Raw genomic sequence first — 25000 nt, 5'->3', positions numbered from 1 at the left:
TATTTACTAATTTTTTACCCTGCTGTTGCTGAGTGACAGTACAGCAGAATTTTTATGTATTGTTCATGGATAGGCCTGTTACCCATGACTACATTATAAAACAGAACCACCTTCCTTTTCTCACAGTTCAATAGAGTTTACTGTACATTACTTGCTGAATGGCACACAAGCTGGCAATATAACTGTAGCACATGCTGGGCCTGCTAAAGGCTCAGCCACATCTCCCTCCAGCTCTGTCCAAGTTGCCTTCTCTGGGCTGTAACAGATGGTTGAGGACTTGTATGCTCCCTGCAAAAGAGCAGAAATGATAATAAACGTACTGTAACTGTGTGAATGCAGCAATGTTTCATTGTAATCTGTGTCACAAGATCAGTGTGCTTTGTCTAATGCCACAAAGGCATCCTTAAATGTTTTCACAAAGAATGTGAAGGTTATGCAACTAATAACAAAAAGTAGCTTAGCCCGCAAAGTAGTTCTAGCAGTATAAAGGCTTTTGTGTTCTAAAAAATAAGTCCCTAAAATAGAACCCTAAGCTTCACTCCCTTGCCTACGAAGCAGGACGTGCAAAATTGAAATATTCCTAACTCACTCCTACAGATGGAATTCAGAAAATAAGCCCACACAGTGAAATTAAAATCTATAATGTTTCAAAGCTTTATTATACATACTCCCTTTTCAAAATGTTAAAACCAAGGGCTGCAAACAGACTAAAGCAGGAAGTATCAAATAAAATAAGTGTGGGGGTTTGGGTGGTTGGCATTATCTTGCTGCAATTTGATTAATCAGAATGAGTTTATGTGCGTGTGGGTTCAATGTGAACAACAAATTGAATCTTGTGCCAGTTTTATCAATCCTGCTTCCCTTGTCTTGTATAGGATGACAAATAAAGCTTGATGTGCACACCTTTCAGAAGTTGAAATGCACAAATAACATTTAAAATGTAATAAAGCTTCGGATGGTAGCTGAGGAGTGTCCCGGCTTAGCAGAAGCACCAGTGTCTTCTGATGTTTCATCTTTTAACCCTTTAAGGTACACGGGACATATGTGTCCCGCAAATAAAATGATGCTAACTTTCTTATTTTTGCAATGAGGTGCACAGAACAGGGTTTAAAATGTACTGACAGATTAGATCTGGTCATCCAAATGGTCAGTTTCCTTATGACACTTGAGTCGATCTCAAATGTACTTTAAGAAGAAACCATAGAACAACCGCTCAATTCCTTGTGTACCTTAATGTGTTAAACTACAAAACATCACAGACATAAAGCTGTAAAGGCAGAAAGATAAAGTGTGTTTCACATACTAAGTTTTGGCTCTATTCTTCAACACTAGACTCTGCTAAAAAATATCTTTATAACAATAATTTTAAAAAAGTGTGTACTATAGCACTGACAAATGAGTTATTCTATTAAGAGAAATGTAAATCTCCATGCACACCAGTGGAAGGTCATCAAAAAAGTGTTAAAGTAAAGGCACTAGCCTACTTTTATACAACAAACTGTAAGAACAACATTCTATGCTTCTTTAACGAGTTTGTTGGCAGCAGTGACAGTCTGAAGGGTATGTAGTTCAGAGGAGTTTGGGATACACACACACACACACACCCCACACACAAACACACAGAGTCAACCTAACCGTTTTATATATCAACCAGGTTTTGTCCAAAAGGTTTTTTTCTGTTGGAATCGCTTGTCAAAAGGCAGCCAATTGCAGCAGTGCTGATGAATATTGCACTGTGGTATTTAAATCACTGTAGATAATTAATGCCTACTGCGAATGGATGTGTATAATAAATGGAGTACAATAGTCAATAGCATATACATAAATACCATGCTCCAGCTGTAACCGCCAACAAGGAAAATGCTGTCATCAAGCACTGCACAGCCTGGCCCGCTGCGCCCCTCCAGAATGGGGGTCTGAAGAATATTCCATTGGTCACCTTTAGGGTCATAACACTCCACCAGCATGACGTCAAGGTGGGAAAAGCCTGTTAAACAAAAAATGTCCACTGTTGAGACATACCACTCCTCAGCTGACAAGACGAGGTTCTTAACCCACTACTCCCTACACACTCAAAACAAAGCAGTGCTTATATAAATTGTTAAAATTCCAAAGATTGTTAGGAGTCAATTGTTAGGAGATGCAGCTTTGTCATGGGTGCTGGTGAAGGGGGCATTGAATGGATTCTGAATGTGCATGCTTGTAACACCTTGGATTCTGAACTCAGCAGCTCTCAGAGGCAAAACCAGGTTGGGCTGGATTTTATACCACAAATGATCTTCAGAATCTGCATTACATGATGTTTAGATTTTATTTTGGCGTCATAACTCTACCTTCACCCCCTAGCACTGTGTGGTAGTAGGCGCTTTTAGAGTAAGGCTATGAAACCATGGCTTTGTTGTCCTTTCTGGGGGCATGTATTATTCTGTTGCACTAGTTAAACAAAAAGCAGGTGTCATGGCTGAATAATAAATGTACATTAAATAAAATTATGCCTTTGGCAAATTCCTGCTGTTCAATTCAGCTAAGGGTAATTATTACCCCTACCAGATGATAATATTTGAATGAATCCTGCCAGTACGTGTCGCTATACAGTATTTCAGGAGTAAAATGTGTAAAAAATATGGTATATGGTGACACCTTTGTAGTGTCAAAAAACTACATAATCTCACCTGGAGGACACACATAATGTGTAACACTATGATTCTGCAGTTCACAAAGTAATGAGGGATGGGACAGATGGGAAAAACACGTTTGGGACAGCAATAAATACAATAAAAAGGAGTAGGTGTATAGAAACCATTATTTTCATTACATTTTACTGACAGACATTGTGTTGTATATTGTAAAATAAATTCATATTTTGAGAGTATTTTACTGTGCCTCTGTGTCATTTGTTAGAGAGCCTTTCCCTTGACCTCCTGTCCAGTGTTTTACATCGCACCTGGCACCATTTAAAGTCTGCATATTTATAATGGCTTCTCCAGACTGTGAATGGGGTTTTCTGTTAAACTTTAACTGCTAATTATTTCAATTAGTTTTTGTGTTCTATATTCTGAGGCAAATCTTTTCCCTCTATCCAACAAGGTAACACTGGCTTTTGACCAGGCAATTAAACCATGTAATTATGACTATGAAAAACAACAGCATATAAAAAAAAAAAAAAAAATCTATGTCAATGAGTGTCAGCTAAACGCTAACTCTTGGAAAGGCCTTTCATGTGATACAATTAGGTTTGATGCATGTATCATTAACAGGGTGACTGATATAGAATTGTGAAACCTAGAGGACACAGTCTACAGTATTTCCCCTCAACCATGCTATAGATTTGAAAATTATGTATATCCATAATGTATATAAACCTTGCATTATGGCTTACGGGGGACATATGACAACTGTAAAGGGTCACTCTGCTTCACAGGAGATATCAGTGTTGCAAGTCAAGGTATCCCCTTTTCATATCCAATGTTTTTACTCATTATACTGAGGCAGTGCTGAAAACCTCAACATATCAGCAGCCTTTAGCGATATATGGGCTAAATTTGTACAATCTGTATATTTAATTATTACAATACAGACTGAAACTGCAACTGGGGTCTACAGACTACGTATATTATAGAATACATATCAGGGAAGCCATTTACATGGGGACAGCCTGTTTCCAAAAAATGTGCTTCAATCTTTTTGTCCAGCCCCTGAACATTTATTAACCGTCGCTATTTTTATTTTTTAATTCTGTTACAAGTTACCATTACAATAAAATTAGGCCTTTTTTTTTGTCCAAGCCCTTCTCAAATTTTAACAGGCAAAAGCAAACACACCAAATACACTGCAAAATGAAATGTGCAGATCCACTTGACACATCACCCGCTGCAAAGCATTTTGCCTGCATATGCTTCATCAGGCAAAGCTGTGTTCAGGTGAAACATGCAGCAGGCAAACCGGTCGAGGCAATCTGTTCAATCATCATTAGGTGGGCGACCTTCTGCAGATGCAGCTCAGATATGCCGGGACATGGATATTGGAAATCAATTTTTTTCAAAAGACTCGAAAATCCTGTGCAGCATGATCCAGGTACAGAGGTATCCGGGTGCCAAAATATTATTTTAATGCTCTGCATTATTTACCTGTTTTAAGACATGATAATCAATCAAACTTCCATTTATATATGAGATCACTATCGGAACACAGCACAGCAAGATGTGTGTTTTGATGGAGATCATTCATTACACAAAAAACAAAGGCACTCTTCCCACTAGCTCTAGTACAAATTCACCTTTCAAGTGGTTTCCGCCGATAGCATACAGACGATCATTCATTCCAGCTAAAGCATGAATGGCTCGCTTTGTATTCATGTCTTGTTTCCTAGCCCACATGTCCATTGTTGGGTCGTAGCAGTAGAGCCAGGACACGTATTCACCATTGTGGACACCGCCTGGAAATGACACACATGAACATTAAACAGAGTCAGAAACGGGGCAGACTGATTCACGGTATCCTCCATATCTCAAAAAATTAACAATAAGAATCAAATTTAAGTATTTCAAGGGAGCACTGGAGAGTCATTTTTCATGCAGGCAACAGATGTCGTTTTGGGGGATCCCATCCTTCAGTCAGGCAACACGAAACTCTTTGATGTCATGTGGAGGGTTACAAAGCTGATGAACACAGCATCCTAGAAGGTCCTACAGATATGAAATAAAGGTCTGGACTTCTTGATGGCCAGTCCATAATCAACTCTAATTGCACCAACAACTGGTCTTACAACATCCAAGACTATGGATCTGTCTATGTATCGTAAGGGCTGTAAATCCTCCCCATGGAATAAGAGCAGTATGACCTCAGTCCCCTCCAATATTCAACTAAGCTGAAAATCATTCTCCTCGGGTTCTCTATATTCAAACACGACGATCAATTGTGGACCGATGCAATCTTGATTCATCAGTTAACAAAACAGGTGCCCAATGACTGAGTTGACAGTTCTGCACATGCTTCATCAGGCTCAAAAATGTGATAACCCCCAAGTCTTCATAGTGTATTGAATATAGACTGTTTTCTACAAGCTATTATATAGAGGCTGAGGTGGTTAGAAAGAAATCACTATAGCGACCAGTGAGCTCCTTTGCTCCTGGGCAGTCCTAAATTGTCAGCAGTGTACTACATGTCTGTTCAGACTCGTTTAGCTCATCCCAGTGCCACATAAAGAACACGCATTTCTATTCCCACATTTCATCTTCCATTCACTGTTAATTTATTTACCCTATAAATCGGTAATTACTTGTCTTTACGACATACAAGTCATGTGAAATGTGTTATTTTATTTAGAAGAACATTTTATTTCCATTTAATGAAGGTTTCTTTGCTATAATACTGCCACCAACAGGTGACTAACAGAGAGCACACAGCAGTAATGCTTTTAACCCACATACACAATTTAACCATATATTAACAATTTCTGTTTTCAGGCAACACACTATTTTTCAAATATTCTATTAATGTAATACTCCCAAACATCGGTTTTACACAAAGCTACATCTTAGAAGTCAGAAACCAACTTATGGACCTTGTTAATGTAAAATATTTAAAAAAGAAAAACAAAATGCATAGACAAATTACTAGCCAAAACGATTATCTACTTGACTTGTAGATCATTCTTGTATATTGAAAACATGTCCACACAAGTATATGAATGCCAATGTTCTTGCCAATAAATAGTACCCTAATTTAGTGTTTAGGGGTTGGCTCATTAAAAATAACATATAGACACTATTTGCATGGGTTATTAAGAACGTTTGTTAGCTATTTTACATTCAGGTTTCACAATTCTCTGCAGCCACTGATTTCCATTATCAGTTGTTTATGTACAGCTTTCTGGACTGAGAATGTCATGTAAACAACTTTACAATAATAATTTGGTTATCTGCACAAATCAATTAATACGAACTGTAGTTTGCATGACAGAAGTTTCACTGTACCTCATCAGTAAAGTTGCTGACTCGTGTATAGCCTTATATTTGTGGTACTTTATGGTACTGATGGCACTAACCTGAGATGTATATTTTTCCATTATGTACAGCCCCTGCATGCGCTGCCAGAGGCTGGGGTAGAGAAGACAAATAGTGCCACTCATTGGTCTCCAAGTTATAGCACTCAACGCTGGAGAGGTACCCGCTTTCGTTTCTCCCACCGATCACATACAGGTGTTTATCCAGTCGACATGCATAGAAGCTGGCTCTCCTAAAGGAAACACAGTGTTACAATTCAAAATAAGACTGGTTTGGAACTAAGAAAACCACTGACTTTTTTTTCTGAAAGAAGTTCTGCAACAGGTACAATTTTTTTAACTTTCTCGTGCATTTCTTTCTATAGATACTGTTTCCTTAAATTCTTTGTCCTGTGTCTTTGTCCCGTGTCTTTGCTGAATTGAACCAATGGGTAAACATAACCGTGTTTACAAACTAACCAAAAGCAGTTAAGTGTTATGCTGTATGACAATGCAGGTTTAAAAAAATACAGACTAGTAATCCCTTACTAGTATTTGAAATGAATGGACAGAGGAGTCTGAGAGTTGTGAGGAAGAAGGGGCTGGAAGTTTTGAGGACGGGAGACAAGAGAGTTGTGAGAAAGAGGGTCTAAGGAAAATACCTATTAAAAATCAAAGATAAACAGTGGGCTAAAAATGAACACAGATAAGGGTGAAATAAAATGTGCACACAAGAGTAAGGGAAAATTAAAGTAAAATTCAATAAAGGTCAATTAAAAAATGAATTATAAAATTAAGGGCATTTAAAGGATTCGGTTCAAAATGAGTATAAGCACAGGAAAAGCCTGGCTGCAAAATCACAGAGCAACTGTATCTTGGTAAAGGCATTATATACACTAAAGTAAAACTAAAGCAATTAGGATTGTTAATTTCCCTTGTATAGAAAATATACTGGTAACCACTAATTCCTATAATGGATTAAAATAAAATCATATCTGCTCCATGTCTCTAGTGTTGCTGTTTAGTTCTTTTTCCATCCACAAAGAGTCACTGTTGCATGTTTTTGGAGCAATACTGACAGTTTCCAGTTTGCTGTGCTAGTCTTCTGCACTGACATGAAAATTAATTTAGTTTAACAAATAGGAGGCAGCAACAATGTTCTGGCCAAAACAATCATCCAAAACGCTATTACCTTTCTTGCATGGGTGGGAGTTGTATCCAACTATTAAACCTTGGATCATAGCGGCTGTTGAAATTGGTGCTGTGTTTACCTGGGGGAAAAAAAGGCTACAATTATGTTTTCGCTCAAAAAGTGTCTGTGCCAGGCACTCAACGAAAGCTTACACTTGTTGACATCAACAAGGAGAGTGTCCGCTTCATGGAAAGAACTGCTACATGAAACCCTTCCACTCTGGACGGTGCTCATGAAGGCCCTGCCCAACTGAGGAGTCGTCGTGAGGATGCCGGGACCAGGAGAACGAGAAATAGGTCAGCTTAGGGGATGCTGATCCCAAATAGACAGGGTTTGTGTAGTGTAATAGGTCAGTTCCTTTTAGTGAGGCTGGCGCTCGCCATTTGTGAGCAAACTTTTATTTTTAGCTTTGTTTTCTTTTCTTTCTTTATTAAATCTGGCGCTAGGATTATCACTGTTGTTTTTATTAAATCTAAGCGCCTATGCGGCATGTCAACACCGACTGCTCTAAGTCTGATTCAGTAATATTCAGTGTCGACCCACATATGTAACATCGACTTGTTACATGCCCCAAAAGTTGTATTTGGTGATATATCTAAAATACTGTATTCCTTTAAATTCAAGATGCCCTCGAATTTAAGATGAAGCCCAAATTTTCCAGCCTCAATTTGTGGAAAAAATAAACGCATTTACAAAGATACAACCACAATTACACATATGGAGGAAGTTTGCTGTCACACAGACCATTACAGTTATGTAATGCTTCTCATTTCCAGTGGTGATTACTCACACCTGTTTTTCTCCCAATTTGTGAACTGTGGTATTGCTTGGCAAGTCAGAAAATACGGGGGTCTGATCAGCATTTCTGATCTGTCCAAGCTAGTACTGTTAGAAATGCTGAAATTCTAAAAGCTTCTCTTTGAATTCCTTAGGAAGCCAATGACACTTCTTTGAAAATGGATGATTCGTGATCAGGCAGTAATGTTTTGGTTCTTCTTTTCTCAGCAGTAAGTCACGTTGCTGCTTGTGTATTCAGGCAGTGACTTCTTTCTTTGTCTTTTCTCGGCAGTCAGTTGCACTGTTGTTTATGTACTCGGGTAGTCACGTCTTTTGTTGCCAATTTTAATGCACACTATGCTGTTCTCTAATTTAAAATGCAGGACATTTGTGAGAAGCAAAAAATAGTTTAAAAAGTGTGTCTTAAATTTGGCGGAATACGGTACTACTCTGTTTATCAGAGACAAAAGGAATAAACAGAAGAAAATGACAGATCGGAACTGTGAACTGAGTTGTATTACAGAGAAAACTACCTACTATACTGCTATTGGCCAACCAAAATTTGTATAGCGCCTTTCATGACAGGCATCCCAAAGTACTATACATTAAATAGAAAAGGTAATACACATGTTAATTACTCAACACAAGTCAAAGTGTTCTTTGGTTCCCTTTCTTTATCAATCACTAACAATCTGACATTGTGATTTATATAGACCCTGCTGTGATCAAATGAATTAAAAACGATTTTTATGCAATTATTTGTCTTACCTTCCTTTTATCTTCTTTTGATATAAAATCATTTTGATTTAACTTTGCTTATTTCTTAAATATGCAGTGAGCCCTGGGCAAGATGTAACCTCTAATTAAACTGAACGAAGAAATAAATATCCCAGTTTGCATAGCGGAAAGGCCACGTGTATGTTACGAATCAGTTGCACTTCTATTTCGAAGACATTGAAAAAGGCTTCTAATCGAAACACTTGTCATTGAGTTTCTTTGAGTAGTACTTCACAATTCACCACTGTTAAGTGTTAAAAAGTTATGGATGACCTATTTTTATTATCACTTTATGGCCTCACTATAGCAGTAAAAAAGTCAGTGCCCCAGGCGAAAGGAAAATTCGCTTCCATGCGGCTTTTAAATCACTCAATGCAGAAGTTAATTGTCATTGATTTGTACAAAATTGTAAAGGTGAGGGAAAGAGCAAGATCTTGTTGTGAAATTAGCACACAAATTAATTGGCCTGTTTGGTTTCATTTAATACCTGTCGACAACAACTTAGTAAAGGGAATTACTTGGGTAAAAAAGAGTAATGGCACACCCTAAAATTCATTTTATCCCAAAATAAAACTGGTTAAAACACAACTTGAAGCAATTATTTTAAACAGGTTAACACTGAAAAGGTTAATTACCATTGGGGTTCCACTGATCTTCTCCTCCCAGTAAGAATAAAAAGTTATCCACATCAACAACACAGTGGTGAGCACTGTTATAAGGCATAACTGCAAAAAGGTAAAAGGATAAAGTTATTGAACATATTACAAATAATGTAAAAGAAATCAACCAGTGTGTCTTATCCTGTGTACAGATGTCATCCCATGCATAGAACATAGAGGACAACTGTTCCCAACATTTTTTTGGTATTGTTTTATAATATGTTAATACACAATGTCTCTTGTTATAAAATATATAATTGTATACAGTTTGAGCAGCTAGAAACACTCAGCTTTGCTTAGCAGTTATTTTGCCCAAAGCTATACGAGATGACATCTCTTATAAACACCCTACACATGACGTATTATCTCACATACTTTACCTTGGAGGTGGTTCCATATTTTATATACAAATTACGTGAATCCAAGACTACATGTCAATCTAAACAAGCTATTGTGTGTTGACTGTATGGACACTATATGCAAGGTGTGGAAAAACGTAATGCACTATAGGAGAAACGAACACTAGTCTAGTCAATGCTTGAGTTGAACACAGTCCTGTTTGTATTGTTAGATATTGATCCGCTCATGTCAATGCTTGAGAACATTTTGCAGGATGAGTAAATTTAGCACATTCGCTCTATGTTTGCCTTTGGGTATCATCCTTAACTTTACATGCTCAATCATAAGAGTTGCAGAAGTACTAAAAAGGAGACCAATGTTTTTTTTTTTTTGTTTTGCATCAAAGAAGGCATCACATGAAGACATTAAATACAATCTTCTCATCATATCTTCAGCTGACCCAAGGCCTTTACCGCCTACACTATCCAAGGACAGGATGTTAAAGGTCTGCAAGCAGAGGGTGAACCACACCTCTTTTTAGCATTGCCACTGGTTTCCCTTTTACTTGTGTTGAATGTCTTTTGATTCTTGTTTTTTCCACTAATTTGGTACAGATTTGTTTACAATGTGCTGTTTCATCACTTACTATGTAGTACATCACATGACCTGATTGCAAGATAGACTACCTAGGAAAGCAGTACATCACCACAGGGTCATCTCCATGGTGAATGTTCTACACATTTGCTGGCAGCTGGCATACTCCATTGACTTTCTACATGATTTTTGACAAGTTGGTTTCCAACATTGATTTTCATAAAACATTTAAAAACAGCACCACGAAATTATATGCAGCTTCACCCTAGACTGCAATCACAATAACCTGCTTGAATCTTGTACTTCAAGATAACAAAATCTTCAACAGAAGAGAAGAGGGACGTGCAATAATATTTCCTGGTTTCTGGGAATTCTGGTTCCTTTGTCTAATGTGGAAGAGTGATCTGCATCATCACTCCATTGTCCTCAACCTCTCCCAAACAAACTCTTCTGCTCTACTGGTTTTTAGCTTGAAAGAGCTAAATGATGATTTAGTGATGTCAGTTGCCATGGTGCTAACTGTCATTTCGTCCACCTTTCTTTTCTGAGCACTCCTTTCAAATTTGTATTATTCAAAATGTTCAGCAAAATATTCAATTAATGCACAAACGTAGTCACAGATTATATATTTAAAGTTATACACATATGCATACATATATAGTAGTTACATTAATATATACACATCAGTCATACTATACAGCTTAAATGATATAATTAAAACATGTTTACAATTAAAAAGCTTTTATTTCAATAACTAATTCATGTTTTTTTTTTACATTTTGATATAGCAGTTATTATTTCCTTAGCAAGCCTCCAGACCTCTACTTGAAGCATTAGAGCACAGAAATACACTCTCAGTTGCCTCCTGCTTTGTGCGATACAAACCAGGTACAAGTTAGCCACGATCAAATGGCATCACAGACACCAGAACCACAAAAGGCTATAGCCTAAATATATTCAGTTTGGCCATTTAAAAAAAAAAATTAAAAAAATCTACAGTTAATTAAGCAAATAAATGACCATTCTAAACAAAAAGCTTTCTGTAATTCTGTATGGTGATGTTTACAAAATAAAGGATACCTTTGGGTTTAAAAACTGTCTGTCCCTTATTTCAAAAGCAATATGTATCTGACAAACAAACACCAAAAATACTAATTTTCTCACGTCCATCGTCAGTGCAATTGCTGCTAATTAGCCCAATTAGTTAATTAGTACCTGTACTAAGCAAGTAGAAGGGCAGCAGTTGGTCAATAGTCAATTATTTTGTCCTCACTCTGGAGAAAAGATGAAGTCTTACAGGGTTAATATTGTACAATATAAGGCTCAGCACTGTTACAGGGTATATTAATGAGAATTGCACTGTGTAAATAAATACACAAGGGTGCAAGGAATCTTTTGGACAACAGTTTAAATTTAGCTTGTTTCAGATAGTTTGTACTAGATAGAAGTGATGTCACAATAATTTACAAAATTCGAGCGAGGTATCCTTTAACACAAACCATTCAAAAACCTAAATGAACTGCAAACAAAAAGCACCTGACTGGTTAATACCACTGTCAACTGTGAACATAGAACAACTCAACACCACATGGGAATACTTCACAGACATTTAAATAATTAATCAATACCTAACTAATTCAGGTCAATTTTATATGGTGCATCCCTGAGGAACACTGTGAGGACTAAATACAAGTCTTGCATTTTCCATGGAAATGGGCCAGACTTTTCCAGAACATGGGACACACAGAAGTCAACACGAACCTGTGGCTATACAGTTTAATTATTCTATTTTACAGGCTGGTGTAAGATACAGTTCAGTTCCAAGATCATGGGCAGCCTCTCTGACCCTTCGTGGGATGGATATCCTAATCTATATACAATTAATTTAGTCCATATAGAGGATTTGAATTAAAATAATGATATTCAACATAATGGAGCATATCGCCCATGGATAGCTGTATATTACCTTTTCTATTTATTGAAATTACATTTTACTGCAATACTTGCAGTATTACTAAGAACACATGGAAATAAAATGTATGAGACCAAAATTACTGTACTTTTGATGTACTGTAGAAAAACAAATACAAATAATGGAATAGAAAAAAAAAAATATGCATAGAACTTTATGTATGTGTCTCCTTCTAACTGAAAACAGCCTTAACATCTAAAACAATTTTAAAAAGGTAAGTTACAAATTATTATGTAATTCTATTGAAACCAGTTCTACTGCCTACTGTGGATGATAGCTTACAAAATGCACTTCCATTTAATTGAAGCCAAAACCTAGTGTAGAATAGCTATGTTTATTTTGTTATAATAACAATTATAAAACAATGTCATCATTATAAAACAATTATATAACAATTTAAAATAAGGCAAAAGATAAAATAGTCCCCCATTGGCCTGTGTTTAAATGGTCTGTCTAAATTTTTGTAAAACTTCTCTCAGTCAGTCTCATTTCAGTATTTCTGCTGTGCTGTGGTGCACTCCTCAAGCAACATCATCTCCTTTAGTTATTTAAGGATACAGATGTATTATCACTTACTGAGACAAGCTGTAATGGAAGCCTTCAGCAAGTCAGTCAGTGAATTTGAGGGAAAGGGTAGGGAGAGGCTAATCAGAAATAAATTAGATTAAAGGCTGTCTAACTCTACAGCAACTGTGATCCATCAGCATCTGTGAAAGTGACAGTGGAAATGAATGATGGAGACAGACAGGTGGGGTTGTGCATTTCACTGATTTATCCTCAAACGCACTGGGCCTTATTTTATTGAGTGAACATGACCGCGTTCATCATCACTGTCATCTAAAACCACTTCTCTCCATTTAAACAGGGTCACTTTAGCAGGATAAGATAAAGGGGCAGCCCTGCATAACACACTCAAACACTAACACATGTTTAGAAGTCTCCTCATAGACTCCCCACTACCTGCTGTATGAATGGCCATTCTATTTGTACATTTTTTTATACAAAATACCCACTCCCACATTATCTTTCTTTTCTATAGGGTATGCCTTTTATTGTAACATAAAATAAACATGGCCCTGTTTTGTTTTAAAGTTTGCCGAATAACGTACTAATCTGTCTATACGACAGTTGAAAGCAATTTAAAATAGATCCTGTTTCTTTCCATCAATATCATTGGGATTTGAACTGGGACTTTAACAGTACGAGTTTAACTACTGAGAAAAACAAATATTACACAGTCCCAAAAATGTTGCCCACCGGTACTTATATGAAAGAGGTCTTGCATGTATTACCAGTGTGTACTGGTTACAATTGATAAATCATGTTCCAGCTATAGTACCGTTGGTTTGGCATGTGGCTCATTGACCTGTAGCTGTCACAGAGCAAACCTTTAATGAACTTGACCTCAGGTAAGTGACTGGAAACCTTTTTTGGCCATTCCAGAGAAAATATGTTCTTTCTTACCTTACATACATATATTCAATTTTACTACCCTAAAACCTTGAACAAGTTTTAAAAAGACATGACAACAATGCATAGAGAAAAACCTGCTTAAGCATGGTAAAGCATGTTAAAACAAATAATTCACCAGGTAAAAGCCAGGTAGAATATGTGACTATACCTATAGAGTCATCCCCAAATATTGTTACATGAAGTACAGATTAGGATACATCAATAATGGTCTTATCCCTGTCGTTTGACTGTGTTCGGTTCTCCCCTTCTCAGTGATTATACACTATAACCACTTGGTGGCACAAATAACTACTTCCAAGAAAAAGCTAACATCAGTGGTAACATTTTAAGGGCAAGTGTCCTGCACTTTACAAGACATGAGTACATTTTAATAATCTGTTATTCAACTATCCGATAGCTATTGATTGTGTATTACAAAATTGACAAGTAGATCCTGATATTAATGTTCTACATCTGAAATGTGTACGTATCAGATATAGGACCTCTTACAGAAGAGCAAGCATGTTTCTCTTTATTTTAGTGAAAAAAAACTGGACGTAAGCACAAGAAAACTGCCTTTGCTCTGTAATGCAATTTTGGTAACATGCTTTGCTGAGTCTTTTTCCATCGGCACCAGCAACAGCGGTCAGCACAACTCTGTTGGCGTGGCCTCCACGCTAAATGAGGCTGGGGGCACAAATCAGCAACCCCACAAGTCAAAATAACAGGGCTTGTCTGTGTTTGTGGTTTTATAGCTTTTAACCTCATCTCATCTTACCGACACAACCCTTTAGATTGGGTCTTTAGGAATGTTTGAAACATGAAGAGAATAATGACAATATGACATAATCTGGAACACATTTGTTTGTTTGTTGGAAAAATCATTTTCAGATCGGCACCGCAGTGTCATACAGTAGACCCTAAGGACACTTCGGACACTTCCGAAAAGCTATATTGGAGAGACATAACTTGCACCTAAACTTTAGCGATACTGTGAAAAGTACAAGTTATGTTGGGAGTAGCTGGAATATGAAAAACTACACACATCCATAAAGTTTGATTATTCAAAATAAAACTATATATTTTAAAACCATATCCTGTGTCAAATACAAGCTGGCTTTCACTCACTTGTGGGTAGCCACTGACCTCTAGTTAAGAAGATAGTGAATAGCTATCAGATTGCTAAAATGTCTATGCTACATGAAGATGGCGTTTTCTATATTACACATTATGTTCTTCACCTCTAGATTTAGATGTGTTTATGTGACAGGAGTAGCAAGTCCATATTGACGGCTTCCTTCGAGAACCTTAGTGAGTAAACATTAGTTTTATTTTTTAACAAGGTAGTAGCTCACAAGGCCATCTGTGTATATGCCAGCATAAAAAGTACTGGATTGCTGCCAATATGAAAACCAATTAATTAGACCTGAATAGACAAAGCTGAAAAACACGTTACAACATTTATTTCCGTACATAATTGTTTCCACAGACAGTAAGCTGACTCCAATGATATTCCTCAGTGTTCCTTGTGCTGAATTAACCACCTGTGACAAAGTGCCCTCCCCTGTATGTATTTTCTGTTATATGTTGCATGTGGTGTGTTAAATGTTGGTGTGTAGTCATTGGTACACGGGATATAAAAGGGTCTGTGTAACACAAGTGTTTAAAATGTATATTTGTATTAGGCACGAGCATTGCACAGCACTTCGTGTGCAAGTAAAATTTAATATGTGAGCACGGGGAATTGCACTTTATTAATTCACGTGCAGTTGTACCACGACTCCAATTAAACGATTGATTAGAGGTCGAGTCTCGGTACAGCTGCATAAAAGCAGCATGTTTTCACATACTCGGGGTTGTGTGTTCGGTGAGTGGAGAACAGGATTGGAGACGGAGGTAAAAATAATCATAAGAATAATAATAATCGTTAAAAAGAAGCTCACCGTGTTTTGTCTGTATAGTCCATTTTGTTTGTCTGTTTATTTTGGCTACCAGTGCCGTGCCCTGTGTTTTGTATGTTACAACCTTTTTATTTTGCTGTTCTGTTTATTTATTAAACGCTGAGCGAGACCATTTGCTCAGCTCCACCAAACTCCACCTCTCTTGTTGTTTTATTTCCTGGCTCTGGTCTGACGCCACCCACTCTGGCCATCTTTGTGACACCACCCTAAATCAACAGCAGTCTTTTTTTGCCTGGAGTTTGTCAGTTTTGTAAATATTAAAGTTATTTTTTTATTTCCCTATATAAGCTTTGATACTAAAAACTGAAACCTTTCTCATCTGTTTTCTGTTCATTCATGTTATTCAAAACAATCCCTTACTATTACTTTTTGTACCTGCTGATATATATTCAAATAACACTGCTTAAAATGTTTACCATTTTTGTGTTCATTCCTATAAAATAATTTTGTAAATCACTGTTTAAAAACATAAAATAAATATCCTTACTGGTTTATGGTACCAGTCATACATTGTTTATAGCTAATGAAAGAATATTCAAACTGAATCAATGCTAATAATAATGCCAGCTCTAATACCTCAAAGGCGGCTGGTGTTTTCACTTTTGGCAAAACAGCCAACTGCCGGTTACCAACCATGCCAAATCAAACAAAACTTTCTAAATTGTTCAATACTTTTGAGCTGATTTCGAAGCTGCTCTTTTTATTATTAATGATTACTATGGGGGGATTTTAATAAGAAAAATACTGAATTGTTTTATGACCCATGTTATTACTATGCCTCTATTCAATCAAACTGTCCGACATGTAGTAGAGGGCATGCTCACAAATAACCCTGTGCAAAATTCCTGTGCTAATGTTCAGTTATAGTTATTATATATATATATATATATTATATATATACGATATATATATATATAGGGCCCATGATATATATATATATAAAGACCCAATGAATAGGGCCCAATGACACAGAAATATGTCTTTATATTTTGCTAGATTTAAGGTATTTAAGGTGCTGTACCGATTGCAAGCATGGTAAAGTGTGTCTCAGAAAAGCACAAATACAAGAGAATCAGGTTTAATCCTGCAAAATAAAGTTTCATGTTTGCCTATATTGTAACATTCCCAGTGTGCATTTCCTATGTACAAACATGTATTTATCTGAATATCAAAAGCTCTTAAGTCTTATCATGCATGTGACATTACTGGAAATTAAATCAAGCAGAGCATGTGCTTGTCTTAGGGTTGTTTCCATGGTGATGTTTGTTTTGTTTATTTTCCAATTTTTGTTTAAGTTACAATTTTATGTATTGACTATTTTGTAAACATTACGCAAGGTATTGTTATGTCATGTCTTGAGTTGAAAGGATTGAAAAATGTTTATAAGATTAAAGACAATGGGCCCAGTATTGTTTGGATATTGCTGGTTTAGTTGATGGCTGTTGGCTTGCACTTATTTATTCTTCATTATAGACCACTTTTAGGGATTCAAGTTGAGTCTTAAAGAAGGAGTTATAATAACTCTTGTAAGCATATCTCCCTGGACCTGCACATGTCAGTGTATACTTTGTCCACGGTGACGGAACCGAACCCTGCCAGGGTACCATCACACCTGGCACTGCTCTTGCTCTATGGTAGCTGAACTGTTAAAGGGAATGTCAGTGTATGTATATGCACAGTATGTATGTGTGTATGTATGTATGTACTAGTTATTCTGTTGTTGGTGTTGAATGAACCCTAAGATTCCAACAAGTTATTTTACGGTGTAGTGGTGAAAATGAAAAAGTGTAGCTCTTTACACACTCCTTGTATAAAAATGTATTTTTTAATTAAAAATATGGGTTTTTGTCACAGAGCAGTTTCAGCATTTTATTCATAAAGACAAAAAAAAAACATACTTCAAAGATGCATTCTTCAAATAAACCATGATAACAGATTTTAAATATCCCATTGAATATTTAAAATATAACTGAATAAAGTCACAGCACATGTAAGACTTTTTGTTATAAAACAAAGAGGTGAACCTTAAGACCCTGTATCCCCACTAGAACACATTACCAGTGTTCTAGGCCTGTTGTAGAGAAGGCGATAAATGAAGACACAAACTCAATAAGGAAGATGAAGAGCAATGCTGATAATGCACAGATAAAAAGGTCTCCCAGTATAAGATGAAGGGGTAGACCATGCATTTTCACGTGGCGAGAAATATTGTTGTGCTATTACAGGCCAACCCATGCTTTGAAATAACCTACATATCTTGGTAACAGGAAAGAATGGATGTAAACTGGACATATCATTTGACTTTTCAGACAGTCTGGCATTACCAGTGATAACCCAATATTAATAAAATGAAAATAAAGCAAGGGATCCTGTATTCTGTTGTCTGTGCCACTTATTGCGCAAAACGTGGGCAGAGAAATACTTTTTGAAGGTAGAATTAATTATCAGCAATATGACCTTTGTAGGGGCAACAATACTTTTTCAAGTGGTGTCCTTATACAAAACGATCACCTGCATGTTAGGTGAACTATACAGTCGGGCTGCTGCACAGTGCTTTCACAGGTTTGCAATTAAGAATTTTCCAGGTGGAATACACATCCCAGGCTTCCATGTTACATCTATGATAAAGCATTACACTAAAATTAATCTTGTCAAGAGATTTCAGCAAAAAACAAGGGAGTCCATGCATGAAGCTTCACAACAGTGTGAAGTCATGCTCTAAGTAAAAACATATATTAAAAGAGATGGTAGTACATCATTGCCTTAAGGATGTAAGGAACTTTTTTCTTTTCAGATTGAACCTAAGAAAATAGAGCTATTTCAAAGGGTATAGTTTTTTTTTCCACGCAGTGAGAATATACGTCTCAAAGGGTCAGTAATCATAGCATGTTCAAAACATGAAATATACTGAGGTGTGTTTAAAGCAGTGCACTTACCTGTAAGTATCTTCCACGTCTTCTTTTCATCGTCATAATACTGGACTAAATTGCTCGGAAGCCTGTCTGGTCCAGGAGGCAATCCACCAACCAGCAACAGCATCCTCTTATTGGAGCGGATCCTAGAAACACACGAAGAAAGGAGAGGTGAAAGTTGAAATGGAAGGGGAATGTGCTGTGTGTCCCAAACAGAAAAAAATGGGAAGGAAACCCCCATGAAACTATCATTCCAAAGTTTGTTTCCTGATATTAATACCTCTTATTAACTACCATTCAAGTAAGTGGTTTGTCTTTTATTAAAATACAATATCGTGCCAATACCATGGCACATTTGTACATCCTCATAAGAAACATGATTATTCAGGTCTAAAGAAATTATGAAACACAGTGGAGTCTGTTCAGTTGCTCTAAGCAGCAGGGGATCCATATACATATATGTTTAAATAATTAATAAAGGACCCTTTGTGGGCCAAGGTTATGATAATCAAACTCAGTGCATGGCAGTCTATAAAACACCTAGTATCTCTATTTTTTTTCATAATGAAAGGACTTCAGTATAAGTCAACATCATTCACCCCATGGGTTTTACTGTCAAATATCTTGAAATCATGAGCAGCTGATGTAACAGTGGAATTTTACCCTGCAATTCAATATGCATTCAATAGACATTTGGTAAACTTCAATACATTTGTTTATTTAATCCGGGTGTCCCTGTGCTACAAACTGCACCCGCTAGATAGAGTCACATGTTCCAAAGTAATCTATTTTTTTTCTCTCAACCCTTGTCTGTTTAAGCCAATTCAGAGCCCCTGCTCGCTAAACATACCAGAATAAATAATTGTTCCATCTTCAATTTCTGTACTGTACTGTATGCTAAAGATTTTAATGAGAACTCTGTCCAAGCAGCATAGTGGTACCCTAAATAACATTCATGCAGAACGAGTGGGTCAGACATTAACAGGGGAACAGAGCTGAATGTGTTTGTAGAACAGTGACAATTTAGTGAATATAATAAGTACAAAACAGGCAACAAATTCCCCACAGCCATACATTCTAGATTGATGCCCTTGTGCCAATACTTTTTGCACCAATATCCAATACACTGATCTCAGGCAATATTGTTAAAAGCAGTCCCCTAGATAACCAAATGTCCAGTTGCTGAGATTTTTTTTGTTATTATTTTGCTCTTGAAAAACCCTCAACTCACAGATTTCTACATTCTCATCAATACCAGATGGGAACTGAAGATGCAATACTAAAATGTCAGCATTAATTTATTTCTGAAGTGAGTGCTGACACGTTTAAAAACAAAAATAATTATATCTTGTGAATGGCACGGACAGGTTTACAGACTTATATTCCAATTGTTTGTTTTAATTTTCTTAACAAATATTTACACTTATTGTATATGTACATTTTTTATATTTTACGCTGTTGAAATGATATAATAGTTTGTAAAATAGTAAACCTGGTACTGTATGTGGCTCGCTGTAACACAGGGCTTAGTGCTTAACACAAAGCAGATCTGCATACAATGTGATGTGTCACATATATGTTTCATAAGTCACTCAGGGTAAGGGTGTCTGCTAATAATAATAATAATAATAATAATAATAATAATAATAATAATAATAATAATAATAATAATAATATATTAAAGAACAATAGTTGTGTTTAAACATACAGTAAAATATCTAATGTAACAACAACACTGTCAATAGGGCATGGCAGTTTCAAAGTGACAAGTCTTCAAGGTGTTTCAGCTGTTCTGGACAAGGCCATCATTCTTACCATCTCTTCGGGAGGTGAGAGGTGGAATTTTGCAGCACAGTATTCACAATGACCCACAGAGTCATCACTTCTGAGACTGTTACATGTGAAACATCAGTAATAGGATGACAGCTGAGTAACAAATGAATCCTTCCTGCATGTGGTAATATCACAGGTGTTTACAGTATATTCTTCTGTTGAACCCCTGAATTTTCTTATTGAAATACTCTTCCAGTACACATGCCCAATAATCTGTATTATCTTTCCCAACTGCTGCTTCTTTCCATTTTACTTGACTAGCTGATATAAAACAAGGTTATTGGGTGTTTGAAACTAAGAAATGAGGAGAAAAGGGAGGCATTTACATTGGAAAAAAATGATTGCACCGAATGCCCTCAGGTCAGTAAACCTAGTGGGAGTTCTTCCTAGTGCTGATTACAAGTAGAATAAATAGCTGGACTGATCTCAGATACTTTAGTTCTTACAAACCAAGCAAGCTAAGGTCTGTGGTCCATGCATAAAGCTTCAAAGGTTTAAAGGTTAAACCACTATAAAATAATTTTTGGAAGACAGGGTACTGATCTAAAGACAGCGTCTATTACACTATCACTAACGTACACCAAATACATCTAGAAAGTTCCTCTTAAAACACCTAAAATAATCCTACTACTGGGATAGTTGAAACTAGGGATATTTTTATATGGCTTTGGCATGAGGCCACTAAGTGGCACTGTGTACCATGAATAAATACCATTCACAGGAATGCTTGGCCTTTGTGTGTCTCTTCATGTTGTGAAAAATACTACAAAGTGATTTTAGCCAAATACCATATAAGGTCTATATTTTTGATACACATTTTTAATAATTTAACTGAATATTTGTAGTTTTGATCTGTGCATTTGTTTTACAAACCCTGATTGACGCATTCACGCACACGCATGTACCCTTAAATGATAAAGGTAGTAGTAAAGGTAACACATATTTTTACCTATGAATGCATACTAAGCAAGTTAAATGATCCAAGTTGAGCTGTTTTCTAGCACACAGGTGACTCACCAATATACCATGGTCCTGCTATTAAAGCAATGACATTGGACCTGATTCACTAAAAAGCTGCAGAGGTCTACAAAGCTACACACAAATTGCAATGCAAGTCATTTTACTAAATACCCCTGCAGCCAAATTCAGTACCCCACTGTGCATGCAGGCTGCAACTCTGCTCCACTGCGCAACCATTAATATGCATGGAATCACTAATGACCCTGAACGGAGCTGAGCAAAGTGTCACAAAAAAGGCATGCGCCCCTATTGGATAAGCTGCGACACCATTTTTGTAGTTTATGTTTGCTTGCATTTTCAAAGACACAGTACCATACGTTTAATATCACAATATTTTATCTCTGTTGATATAAGTGATTTAGGATACCTTTCTTTAATTGACGATACATAGGGTTATTTGTTTCTTGTGTTTATTTTTGACAAATAACTACCATATCTTTTGGGGAGGCTCTTTATTGAAACATCATGAAACATCATCTTTTGCTTATTTCTGCTGTACGGTGTAAAATGTAAATCCCTCGTCTGTCATCAACTTTTAAATTGAAGTAACCTGATTAATTGCATTTACTGTATGTGACTTTGGGGTTCTCAGAGGGTACAGAATGGGCAAGGTGTGTGTTTGTGTGGTGGTGGGGGGCAGGTTTTGCTGTCAACGTGCGGACAAAATTTGAGAAAATATCCCCAAAAAGATAGTAACTCCTGAAAAAGGGTCTAAAGTTCTCAGAGTAGATTCAAAGGGACATAAGAACCTGATTGGTACATTCATAATTGTTGCTAGCCACTTTACCATTCTTCTAGCAATGTAATCATTTCAAGTATACCACCACCACCACTCCCACCACACACACACACACACACACACACACACACACACACACACACACACACACACACACCACCAGCTAATGGTATTACACTAACAATACTATTAACTACAGCATATTAAATAACAGACCTCGGGGAAGGCATTACGTGGATTAGCAGAGCAAACTGCAACACATTTTATTGTCACTGCTGTGCTCAACCTTTTCTTGAAAGCAGTCATTTCTAATTACTGGGTAACCATTTTCCAACTGCAAACAATAAAACGATTGAATATACAAATGCTTGAATATACAAAATAACCTACCCAAATGTGGATGGTCCAAAACGCTTACCTGTGTATAAAATCTGTATGGAACTTACTGTGTTTAACTCAGGTGAAAAGAGAAACAGACCACTACTACAGTACATAAGAACCCATTATCCAGTCCCATTATCTCAGAATTGACCCGTATATTTAATACCCTTACACTTCACCTGATGCTCCTCTTTTGGGTGTTTTTGGATATATCCCATTTTTGAGGTACAGTGGTTGTTTCCATTAGGTGTCCTTGGTATTGCATGTAACCATAATACATTTATTCCCTTCGGCACTCTGCCACAATAGACATCTCCTCACAGCAGACACCTCCAAGAGTTGTCATCAACGTCACATTTTTTTTTCAGTTTTTATTCATCCTTTATTTCCCGCGGCACCATGTCTGCCCTTTGCTTCTAGTCTGTGGTGCAGAATTCCAGACTACCTATTCCATATGGGAAGCGCTGGGTCTTGCAACCTGGCATCAAATTCAAAATTCAGTCTAAAGTACAGCACTTTCTATGGTAATTTCTTCAAACTATTTCTAGTCACAAGTTATAATTTATAGTAGTGAGACAGAAACTCGTATAACAGTACAGTTCACAATACTAATGCCTATGAATCACATCTAAACCACTTTGACTACAGTACATGTGGTTCACCTGTGGACCATGTTTTTGTTCATATCAATTCCACATATGAATGGAGTGTATTGTTTCTACAGAAGCTCACAAATCATTGTCTTTAAAAACTGAACAAGAAACCCCTCCTTGTTCTGTTGGAGTTTGCATGCATTACATTATAAACATCAACATGTGTAGAGATATTCATCCAAATACATTTCCGTTTAACGCTTAACGCTATTGACTTTTTGAACACTTTCTCCTCTAACTGATTGTATGGCTGCATCTTCTTACACCTTTTCATTTGGTTTAATAGCTTATTGTTTGCCTGGTCTGAAATATTGTACAGGATACTATTTGGGGAGCCCCTACCTTAAGCAAAAGCCACCTTGCTTTTAATGAAAACAAAAAAGTCATCAACAATATTGTTTCACTGCATGTGGGCTCACGATAACAAAGTCTTCATCAATATTCCAATCCTTTAAGATTATACACATTTTAAACCAGTAGTGTTCTATAAGCATGTTACATTCATAATTTAAAAAATGATTCCTTGGAGTCTGTTTTCTTTTTTTTTTTTTTCCTTTAGCTTAGCTTCCTGTGCACTCATCAGTAAGCAGACTTGTTGACTGCCCGGGTTGTTTACATCTCTTCCCTTGAAACTGGTTGTTGCTACATGCATGTGTGAGACAAGCCTGTATTGGGTTGCTACTACCACTAGCAGGAGGAGGAGGTTATGAATGATATCTACAGGCTGCACTACAGCTCAGGAAGGAAGGCAGGGACACACTATTTTCACCATGGTAACAATGTTCGGAACTATTTAAGTCTATTTTTTTTTTTAGGTATCAGACACTGCAACTTTAGACTTAGCCAACATTCCCTATTTACCCACTTTGGTGTTGCTTTAGAGTAAAGCCTAAAATTCACTGAGGCAAATATTCGAGTATGGGTTTGCCAGTAAAAAAACAAATAATCAATTTGTCTTACCTGCTGGCCATGCTCTGTCTGCAGTGCTGCCTAAAAGGCATCAAGTGGTAGTTCATAGCATCCAGGAGCAGCTTCTGGCAGACAGGGTCTGATCTCATGAAGTCCACTGACTGCACCCTTTCCACGAGCTCTGGAGCCGGGATCAGGGCGAAGCGGAGTCTCTTCATCAGGTCGGGGGCGTACTGCATGCGGGTCTCCCGGTCATGTTCCAGCCAGAGGACAGACATCTGGAAAAGAGCCAGCTCGGACTCCACTGGGGGAGGCAGGGTGTCCAGCATGGAACACATCTCTGCAAAGTTCATCAGGAGAACGTCCTCCACCAGGTACTTGTTGGCAAGTTTTTTAGTTTCATCCAGCCCATGGAGGGCGGCTATCTTGCAGATCTGCTTGTAGTTCTGCACCGAGATCTGGTCGTTGAGGAACTGCACAGAGAGCTTGGTAATCTGGGGGATATTAAGGATCTTGCTGACAGATAGGACCTCCTCCACAGTGTCAAGGGACAGAGTCACGTTAGCAGTGTACAGGTACTCCAAGACCAGCCGGAGACCAATGGAAGAGCAGCCCTGCAGGACCAGGTTGTTGATGGATCTGGGGCTGGCTATGAGCTTCTCATCTGGGGAGGACGATGGGGTCCCACCACTCCCCTGGTCTTTATTGGCATTGTCCTCTTTGCTGATGGGGTGACTGGAAAAGAGAGACCTGAAGTACTGAGAGCAGGATGCCAGCACTGCTTTGTGGCAGTGGAATTGCTGTCCCTGGGCAGTGAGAGTCACATCACAGAAAAGCTGCTTCCTCC

At 37.3% G+C, this 25000-nt stretch overlaps 1 protein-coding gene across 1 annotated transcript in view; it reads right to left on the bottom strand.

Moving 5' to 3' along the window:
• Positions 1 to 147: 147 nt before the first annotated feature.
• The window catches only part of LOC121308700 (kelch-like protein 14), a 24932-nt gene continuing 79 nt past the window's right edge, over positions 148 to 25000 (bottom strand). Inside the window, exons 1-8 of the mRNA XM_041241269.1 lie at positions 24205 to 25000; positions 18643 to 18764; positions 9365 to 9454; positions 7176 to 7254; positions 6047 to 6237; positions 4277 to 4435; positions 1830 to 1987; positions 148 to 288 (exon numbers count right to left, since the gene is read on the bottom strand). The exon at positions 24205 to 25000 is cut by the window's right edge and continues 79 nt beyond it. Of these exons, the coding sequence (XP_041097203.1) occupies positions 148 to 288; positions 1830 to 1987; positions 4277 to 4435; positions 6047 to 6237; positions 7176 to 7254; positions 9365 to 9454; positions 18643 to 18764; positions 24205 to 25000 (1736 nt within the window). The remainder of the gene's footprint in view (positions 289 to 1829; positions 1988 to 4276; positions 4436 to 6046; positions 6238 to 7175; positions 7255 to 9364; positions 9455 to 18642; positions 18765 to 24204) is intronic.

This window comes from Polyodon spathula, chromosome 3 (assembly GCF_017654505.1).
Source record: "Polyodon spathula isolate WHYD16114869_AA chromosome 3, ASM1765450v1, whole genome shotgun sequence".
NCBI lineage: Eukaryota > Metazoa > Chordata > Actinopteri > Acipenseriformes > Polyodontidae > Polyodon > Polyodon spathula.
Note: the sequence above shows the minus strand (reverse complement) of the source record. Positions and strands in the feature narration are given on the sequence as shown.